The sequence below is a fragment of the Lathyrus oleraceus genome, chromosome 1, assembly GCF_024323335.1.
Source record: "Lathyrus oleraceus cultivar Zhongwan6 chromosome 1, CAAS_Psat_ZW6_1.0, whole genome shotgun sequence".
NCBI lineage: Eukaryota > Viridiplantae > Streptophyta > Magnoliopsida > Fabales > Fabaceae > Lathyrus > Lathyrus oleraceus.
In genome coordinates this window covers 435,021,911-435,031,996 of record NC_066579.1, presented here as the reverse complement: position 1 = coordinate 435,031,996, position 10,086 = coordinate 435,021,911, and the positions used below count along the sequence as shown (strand labels likewise).

General features: G+C 32.4%; 1 protein-coding gene across 1 annotated transcript; it reads left to right on the top strand.

The window, feature by feature from the left end:
* The first annotated feature begins 275 nt into the window (after window positions 1–275).
* On the top strand, window positions 276–1,241 carry LOC127114817 (uncharacterized). The gene has a single exon (XM_051046662.1). It carries the CDS (start codon window positions 276–278, stop codon window positions 1,239–1,241), a length of 966 nt encoding a protein of 321 aa, XP_050902619.1.
* The last annotated feature ends 8,845 nt before the right edge of the window (window positions 1,242–10,086 follow it).

Below are 10,086 nucleotides of genomic sequence, written 5' to 3'. Positions count from 1 at the left end.
TTTGTGTGTTTATTTTTTGTTCAATATATGTCCCATTGATATCAAATTGGTATCAGAGCAGGTTAGGTCCTGCTAGTGTGAGCGTAAAAAAAAAAATTTGGTGTGTAAGGAACAAAAGAGTTCTCATTATCTCAAAAACTAATGTGAGTATTATTTTTTTTTTGAGAAAAATATGGCAAACAATTACAATTTTGTTTGGTCCGGTCCAAAATTAACCGCAGAGTTAGATTTCAGTTACTGGGAACTGTTGATGACAACACATTTAAAAGCTCACAATGTTTGGAGCTTTGTGGATCCTGGTTTACAACAAGGAGCTGATGAAGTTGCTCGTAGAAGGGACCAGTTGGCACTTTCACAAATTCATCAAGGAAATTGATTACTCAATATTTGGCAAAATAGCAAATGCCAAAACTGCTAAAGAAGCGTGGGACATATTGAAGCTGTCACATAAAGGAGTAGAGAAAGCTCAGAAGTCCAAATTACAATCGTTGCGTAGAGAATATGAAAGGTACGAAATGTCAAATTCAGAAACAGTAGAACAATATTTTTCTCGTGTTATAAATCTCGTCAACAAGATGCGAGTATATGGAGAAGATATTCCAGATAGCAAAGTGGTAGAAAAAATTCTACGTACGATGCCGATGAAGTTTGACCATGTGGTGACTACAATAATTGAGTCCCACGATACAGATACTCTGCCTGTAGCAGAATTACAGGGAAGCATTGAAAGTCATGTCAACAGAATATTAGAAAAGACCAAAAAAGTGGTAAAAGAAGAAGCTCTAAAGAGTCAGGTAAATTTCAACAACACTTCTGAGTCAAGATATATTGTAGAAGAAAAAGGTCAAAATACTTTCAACAGAGGAAGAGGAAATTATAGAGGCAGAGGCCGAGGAAATTGTGGAGGAAGAGGGCATGGCAACTTTAACCAATGGAGAGACAATAATTTCAATTCATCCAATCAAGGAAGAGGTGGAAATAATTTTGGATACAACAATCGTGGTCGAGGAAACAATTTTGGATTTAACAATCGTGGTCGAGGAAGAGGTAACTACAACCAAGAAAGGACGAATTATAGTTGTTATCACTGTGGAAAGTTTGGACACAAAGCAGCTGATTGCAGATACAAACATCAGGCAAATGTGGCAGAAAGTTCGTATCAAAATACAGGCGAGTACTTTGAAAATCCACAAAATTTATTTTTGGCCAGTAATACATTCTCTAAGGAAGAGGATATTTAGTATCTGGATACTGGCTGTAGTAATCATATGTGTGGGAAAAAGGAATTATTTTCTTCTCTAAACGAAACGGTAAAATCTACCATGAAGTTTGGAAATAATTCAAATATTCCAATTTTGGGGAAAGGCCGAATTTCTATCAGGTTGAAAAATGGAACTCAAAACTTTATTGGTGATGTTTTCTATGCTTCTGGTCTTCATCATAATCTCTTGAGTATGGGACAACTATCGGAGAAAGGTTACAACATGCAGATTCACAATGGTTTTTGCACGTTGATGGACAGAAATGGAAGATTTATCACAAAAGTAAGAATGACATCGAACCGCCTATTTCCTTTGAAAATTCAACATGAAAAATTTCCTTGCTTGAGTTCTATTCTTCCAAATGATGATTGGTTGTGGCACATGAGATTTGGTCACTTTCATTTTTCTGGCTTGAATTACTTGTCAAGAAAAGAATATGTTTCTGGATTGCCTGTTGTGAATATTCCGAATGGAGTATGTGAGACTTGTCAAATTGGAAAGAGGCATAGAGATTCATTTCCAACTGGAATGTCTTGGCGAGCAAAGAAGCTGCTAGAGATAATTCATTCAGACTTATGTTCAGTGGAAATACCAACACCAAGTGGCTGTAAGTACTTTATTACTTTTATTGATGATTTTAGTAGAAAGACTTGGGTGCATTTCTTGAAACAAAAATCAGAAGCATGTGATGCCTTCAAGACATTCAAGGCATTTGTAGAAAAACAAAGTGGTTATAGAATCAAAGCTTTGAGAACAGACAGAGGCCAAGAATACCTCGCTGGTACAAGTTTCTTTGAACAACATGGAATTGAGCATCAATTAACAACAAGGTACACACCTCAACAGAATGGAGTTGCTGAAAGAAAGAATAGAACAATCATGGATATGGTGAGATGCATGCTGAAGGCCAAACAGATGCCTAAGGAATTTTGGGCGGAAGGTGTTACTACTGCAGTTTATATTTTAAACAGGTGTCCTACAAAGAGTGTTCGAGAAAAGACTCCCGAAGAAGCTTGGAGTGGAAGAAAACCATCAATCCGACACCTTAGAATTTTTAGATGTATTGCATATGCTCATGTACCAGATCAATTGAGAAAGAAGTTAGATGACAAAGGAGAAAGATGTATCTTTGTTGGTTATAGTTCAAACTCAAAGGCCTATAAGCTTTACAATCCAAAAACAAAGAAGGTGATTATTAGTCGAGATGTGACTTTTGATGAAGGGGGAACGTGGGATTGGTCCTCAAAGTCACAAAAAGATCCAATAGTAACCTCAAATGATTACGAAGAGGTAAATGAATATAATCTAACACCTGATGAGCCAGAGACATCCAACAGACAACGAACAACGCCTGATGAGCCAGAAACATCCAACAAGCAACAAAGGCCACATAGATTACCAGCCAGATTGCAAGATTGTGTTTTGGGTAATGATAATGACCCATCTGATGAGGAGATTATCAACTTTGCTTTATTTGCAGATTGTGAGCCATTTATTTTTGAAGAAGCAGCTGATGATGAAAATTGGAGAAAAGCTATGAATGAAGAAATCAATGCAATTGAGAAGAATCAAACATGGGAGCTGACAGAGTTACCAGCAGACATGAAAGCTATAGGAGTGAAGTGGGTATACAACACAAAGTACAAACCCAATGGTGAGATTGATCGGTATAAAGCAAGATTGGTGGCAAAAGGATATAAGCAAAGACCAGGTATTGATTACTTTGAAGTATTTGCACCTGTTGCAAGGTTAGATACAATTAGAATGCTTATTTCGATATCAGCTCAAAATAGTTGGAAACTACATCAAATGGATGTTAAGTCTGCATTTCTTAATGGTAATCTGGAAGAAGAAGTCTATGTTGAGCAACCTGCAGGATATGTTGTAAAAGGAAAGGAAGATAAAGTCTATAGGTTGAAGAAAGCATTATATGGCTTGAAGCAGGCACCAAGAGCTTGGTATAACAAAATTGATTCTTATTTTGTGAAGAATGGTTTTCAGAGATGTCCTCACGAGCACACGTTATATATCAAATACATGGATCCTGGAGATGTCCTTATTGTGTGCCTATATGTTGATGACTTGATTTTCACTGGAAATAATTCAGAAATGATTACAAAATTCAGGGAGGCTATGATTCGGCATTTGGAAATGACAGATTTGGGCCTAATGTCTTATTTCCTTGGCATTGAGTTCCTCCAACAAGATGATGGAATTTTCATTTCTCAAAAAAAGTATGCGAGTGATATTTTGAAGAAGTTCAAGATGAAACACTCAAAGCCTGTTTACACACCTGTTGAAGAAAAGTTGAAGTTGACAAGAGAAAATGATGGAAAAAAGGTAGACTCAACCAAATATAAAAGTTTGATCGGAAGCCTGAGATATTTGACTGCGACAAGACCAGATATAGTTTATGGAGTTGGATTGCTCAGCAGATTCATGGAAGAACCATATGTTAGTCATTGGCAAGGAGCTAAAAGGATTCTTCGTTATATCAAAGGTACACTGACTGATGGAATTTTTTATGCTAGTAATAATGAAGTGGAACTTGTTGGATACACAGATAGTGATTGGGCTGGAGATATAGAAACAAGAAAAAGCACGTCAGGGTGCACATTTCATTTAGGAACAGGTGCAATTTCATGGTCTTCGAAGAAACAACCAGTTGTTGCACTTTCTACTGCAGAAGCAAAATATATTGCAGCAACCAGTTGTGCTACTCAAACCGTATGGATGAGAAGAATTTTAGAAGTGATACATCACAAGCAGAATAGTCCTACAAAGATATATTGCGACAACAAGTCGGCAATTGCACTGAGTAAGAATCCGGTTTTTCATGGACGTTCCAAGCACATTGATATTCGGTTTCATAAGATAAGAGAGTTGATAGCAGAAAAAGAAGTGGTGATCGAGTACTGTCCAACTGAAGAACAAATGGCAGATATATTTACAAAGCCTCTAAAGATTGAGTTATTTTACAAGTTGAAGAAGATGCTTGGAATGATAAATATGAAAGCTTGATTTAAGGGAGGCAATGTTGGAATTAAATCAAGAAAGAAGTAGAAGTAGTGAGAAGATTTAGGATATAAAAATGGTATTAACTAGAAGCATTTAGAAACTACATATATTATCCATTAGCACTAAACTTATAAATTAAGAAAGGAAAAGTAGTGGCCAGCCTGTATCATCGCCTAAATTAAATACTTACATTTTAAGTAGCTTAGCCATTAATTTTTGTGAATTCAAAGCCTATATAAAGGCATGCAAGCTATGGATTGAAAATCATCATATCAGAAAAATTAAATACAATTGAGAAATTACTTCCTCTTGCTCTATCTCTACTTTGTGTGTTTATTTTTTGTTCAATATATGTCTCATTGATATCAAATTGGTATCAGAGCAGGTTAGGTCCCATTTATATTTATGTGTTGAATATATTTTTATGTTATGTTTAATTTACAATATATATATTTATATGTGTTTATTGTTACGTTTAATTTTATCTAATACAAATTAATTTTATAATAAATAAGATAATTTAATTGCTAAATTATTAATTGAGAATGTTTTTTTATATCATTTCATATTTATCAATTAGTAGAATCATTAATTAATTAAATATGTTAAGTAATTTATCAACGGTTATCAACTATAAACTGTCCATTTTATTATTAATCATCAGCCTATTTTTTTTTATCAAACATAGCTTTAGGGATTGCAAAAACTAATTTTATAGTGCATTGGTTTTTAGGGATTGCAAAAAAAACACGTAATCACGTGTAAAACTCATCTTGGACACATGTTGGATAGTTTAATGAGTATCCGTATCCGTTAATAATTGAAAAAATTACTTAAATATTTTTTAAAATTATCATACTTGATAAATTCTTTTCCTTAATAGCTACTTAATATAACTTGGTAATCTTCTTTTCACTTAAAACCCTAGTTTCATACATTTTATTTCCGCGTCTTCTTCTTGTTTTCTGCCTTCTTCAAAAGTTATACACATAACTTTATATTTAGAATAAGAAAAATTAATAAATTATAATTTAATTAAAAGAAAAAGGTATTCATGGATATCCATAAATAGCCATGGATTTCTCAAAATCTACGGATACCCATTTGACGGATATGTGCAATGGTATGAGACAAACACTAGTATCATATTTATTAAAGGAGAAGGGTATCACGGGACTAATACTCGTGCTCACGGGTACCCATTGTCATTCCTAATAATTTTCCTCTTTAAAATTTTGAAAGACGTTGAAACTTTTTTATTTAAATAAAGATTAAGATTTTTTTCTTATTCTCTTTGTTTTTTTCTTTCACATAAATCTCTCCTTAACACGGTGTTTAGGAGAATCAGTTGTCTGTCTTTTTTTAAGAATAATATATCTCTTTACTAATGAAAGAATTCATACTAAATTTTTAGAGTTGCTCATTCAAAAAGTAACTAAATTTTATAAGTAAAGAAATAAATGACCACGACTCATTTAAATTTTTTTACACAAAAACTAACTTTATAAAATATTTAAAGCATCTAAACTTGCAAAATTATAAATATTTATTATGGAGTTCAATTTTTTTTCATTTATCTATTAGTTATTTAATTCATTTTAGAGTTGTTCGTTTAAAAGGTAACCAAATTTTATAAGTAAAGAAATGATTGATCACAAAGAAGTTCAAAGATAGTAATCTTCGGGATATGGATGAAGAAATCATAGAACTAGATGGAAAGGTAGGAGAGCATAAGGAAGGGGTGGAGGAGAAAGTGTTAGCAACCAAATCCTATAAGAAATGGTAGTGGGCGTTGATGGTATAATGGACGAGGAGGAGAATATGGATGGATCTGATCAGAAGGATGAGAATGGAGATCTTGGTAGGTTTGAAATAGAAGAAATGTGAGTGGAAAAGCAAACAATTGGGGATTATTAGTGTCCTCTTTTTGTTGTTTCACAAGCAGAAGAGAAAAGGATTCATAGGCCATGGAAGACAGGTGTTATTGTTAAACTTTTTGGAAGAAGGATTGGATATAAAGCACTAGAGACAAGATTGAAGAAAATGTGAGTGAAAAAAGGAATAATAATCATTGTTGATTTGAGTAACGATTATCATTTGGTTACTTTCTCTCATGAAATAAATCATGTCGCATCGTTGATGAATGGTTCATGGTTTATATATGACCATTATCTTACTATTCAAAAAGTTGTAGCTTGGGTAAGGATATCCAGGTTGCCAATTGATTATCATGACTCTAGAGTTCTCAAACATATTATAAACAAGATTGAAACCTCAATGAAGGTTGGGACACCTCTACAAAAAATATCTTTGGTAACACCATATTACTACGGTCTTTTAAACAACCATAGTAATATATCATTTTCATGCGCCAATTTTTTGGATTATTTTATTAAAAGATATTTCATCACGGGTCATAATAACAACCATGGTGATAGAAGAAAGGTTACTTGCTTCAAATCCCAACACCAATAATTTTTTTTATTTTTTCGTTACAAAAAGGGTTTGTCCTTATACTTTTATAAATATATTAAAATTAAAATATCTATTACTACAACTAGTACCATACATTGTTGTAAATAGTACTAACATTTTACCATGGTTTTTTTTTAACAACCGTGGTGATAAGTTTTACATATATATAATTAGTGAAGTTATCAAGCTTCAACATGAAATAGTTGTCTCTCTCAAAACAAAATCCTAACATCTCTCTTTTCCACATGCAGTGAACTCATCTTTATAAGCTTTTTCATACTAGAAGGTAATCAAGTTCTACGCTTTATATTTGTTCTTCTTCTTTTTCTTATTCATACGCTTTCTTCCATGTTATTCATACGTTTTCTTCCATGTTATAATACGCTTTCTTCCATTTTTCTGTGTATATGTTCTTCCATTTTGCTTTGTTTTTCATACGTTTTCATATGGCATGATTTTCGTGTTTTCATTTGGTAGAAAGCTTAGGGTTTAGGGTTTTCATTTGGCATGATTTTCGTGTTTTTTGGATTATCTCTACTTGAATCTCTATTTTTTAAATGTATCTCATTTACAATGTTTATTCCACATATGATAGTAGTTCTTCTTAAAAATCTAAAAATCTTGGTATGTTTCATGAAATGATCTTTGTTTTCGTGTTCTTCTTAAAAATCTAATTTATGTCTAGGTCAATTTTATTACATTTAAGACACTAGTTCAATAAAGACAATAATGTATTAGACATTACTTGGGTTTCCGTTTGTGTTAGCATGTTGTTAATGTCATGCTAGTTTATGTTTCCAAATCGGGTTAACATGTTGTTTGTAGGATTACAATGTCATTGTAGTTTATGTTTCCAAATCAGGCTAACATGCTAATATATATTTTGACTTGTAGGTGTGGTTCATAAATTGTTTGTATTTCTATGAATAAAAAATACAAGAAGGACGAAGTTAATGTGAAAGCTACAAACTTGTATGAAAGATCCAGAATGAGATACAAGTTTGTAATTCTCACTTCAGCTTCATCCTCCTTTTAGTGTGGATGTAATTATAAGAAAATTAGACCATTTATTTATCTTTATTCTCCATGAATCTTTTCAATAAAATATACGATTGTGAAACATTTTATGAGTTGATATGTTGTTGTTATTCAAAATGTTTGCCTCGTTTTTTAATTCCAGTTGAGTTTATTATATCGTATGTAGATTGTTTGTCTCACTAATCCATCACTGAACATGCATTCACTTAAATTGATTTAGAAAATGATAATATGCAAAATTAAGTTATATTTAAAAATCAACTTAGATCAATCAATGTTTTTCGAATTGCATGCATCTTGTAATTCATATCTCGCTCTTTAATATATAGAATTTGGTTCAATGTTGCAAGTTCTCCAAAGTAAATGTTCATTCTCTTCTATTTATATTTCAAAACATCAAATTTGTTGAAACTTTTTTAATCATCTTCATCACTGTCATCATAATAATCATCATCATAAATTAAAATAATGATGATGACTCAGAATTAGTCAAAAAAATTGATGATTTGCAAAATAAATTATAAAAGAATGAATTGTTGCTTTAAAGAACTTGGGGCATTGAACCAAATTCTATATGTTAAAGAGCGAGAGATGAATTACAAGATGCATGCAATTCGAAAAATATTGGAGGGTCTAAGTTTTTTTGTAGAAAAAATTAATTTTTCATATTATTATCTTCTAAATTTGAATGGTTGTGTATGTTTATTGAGGGGTAAGAAAAAACAAGCAATCCATATATTTTATAATAAACTCATACATATACCATCACGGTTGGAATATATAATCGTAGTAAGATGTTAATTTTACTCGCATTTTAAGTAAATCAGTCGGCGAATGCTCTAGCTAGACACAATTTCTTTTTGAGGGAGATGTTATGTTTGTTTGAGGATTGACTGAATGATTTTAAAAACCTCTTGATTGTTTATGAGAAGAGGATTGTTACCTTTAGGATTGTCTTCGTGTAGTTTTCATTTTCTTTGGCGTTAGCCCTATTTATAATAAAAAACAAAAAAAAATGAATCATCATGACTCAACTATTAGTTTTATAGCATATTAAAAAGTTCTAAACAAAAATTAACTTTATAAAATATCTAAAACATCTAAACTTGCAAAATTATAAATATTTATTATGGAGTTCACATTTTCTTCATTTATTTATTAATTAATTGTCATATTTATGAATGAAATAGACACATATGATAGATTAAATAAAATTATTTTAATAAATGTATCATAGCACGTCCATTGAATTCATTGTTTTGTTAACATAATTAAGCTATTGTTTTGTTAAAATAAAACATTCTAAGGGGATACAAATTTATTTTTATTACTTCGATAAAATTTAGTACACTTTATAAATTACCCAACAATCGACTTATGCGAGAATTTCACCTCTCGTCTCACCGCCTGAAAGAGGCAACTTACAACAATAGTCATGCTCAGTAGGATCAAGCAGAGCGAGAAGAGAGTTTACAGGCGTATATAAACTGCTTTACAAAAGTAGTTAAAGAGGTGGGAGGCTCCAACAAGATCCTGACTGAAGTGTTGGATTTTTGAAAGTGGCTTGAGGGAGGACATCGCCTTCAGAGAGAAAATGAAGCGTAAGAAAGAACACAAATTGAAAGAGTTGTTGAATAGGGATCAACCCTTTATTAATTATGAGGAGAAGCTCATTTCCCTTGGAGACAACCAGGCATCAGCGAACACTCGCTCCATCCATTCATCTGGGAAGGAATCCAATTGGTGCAAATAGGAAGGCTATTGCATCAACCACAACCAAATTGATAGATACATTCCTCTTAACACCTCCCGAGAGAAAACATTGAAAGAATGTGCCAGGACAGAGTTCAAGAAAGCATGGATAAATAATCCTTTCCCAATTAGAGAATCCTCTCAGACTGACAAGTCAAATTACTAGTGCTTCAATAAAAGTCACTGCCAAAACACCAATGAATGCATTCAGCTGAAGGATGTTATTGAAGGATTAACAAGAAAGGTTGTATGTCCAAGTACACTAAATATGGGAAAAGGGACCATGATGATTCCCCGAAGAGCAAGCAGTCCCCGACCAAGAGAATTGATGTCGTCATCAGAGGTAAGGAAGCAATTAGCGAAGATAAGGGGCATATAGGGAAACACTTGCATATTGCATCGTGTAACACACTGATTTAATTATTCACTTATTTAATTATTTATTTAATTGAATCGAATATTTTATTTAAATAAATTATTTTATGAATATGTGACACGTTTGGTCGGTAACAACAATTGTGGTGTTTTGTGTTAATTAATT

What these genes read in the sequence shown, in the direction of transcription:
- LOC127114817 (XM_051046662.1), top strand. Translation starts at nt 276, where the DNA reads ATGTTTGGAGCTTTGTGGATCCTGGTTTACAACAAGGAGCTGATGAAG.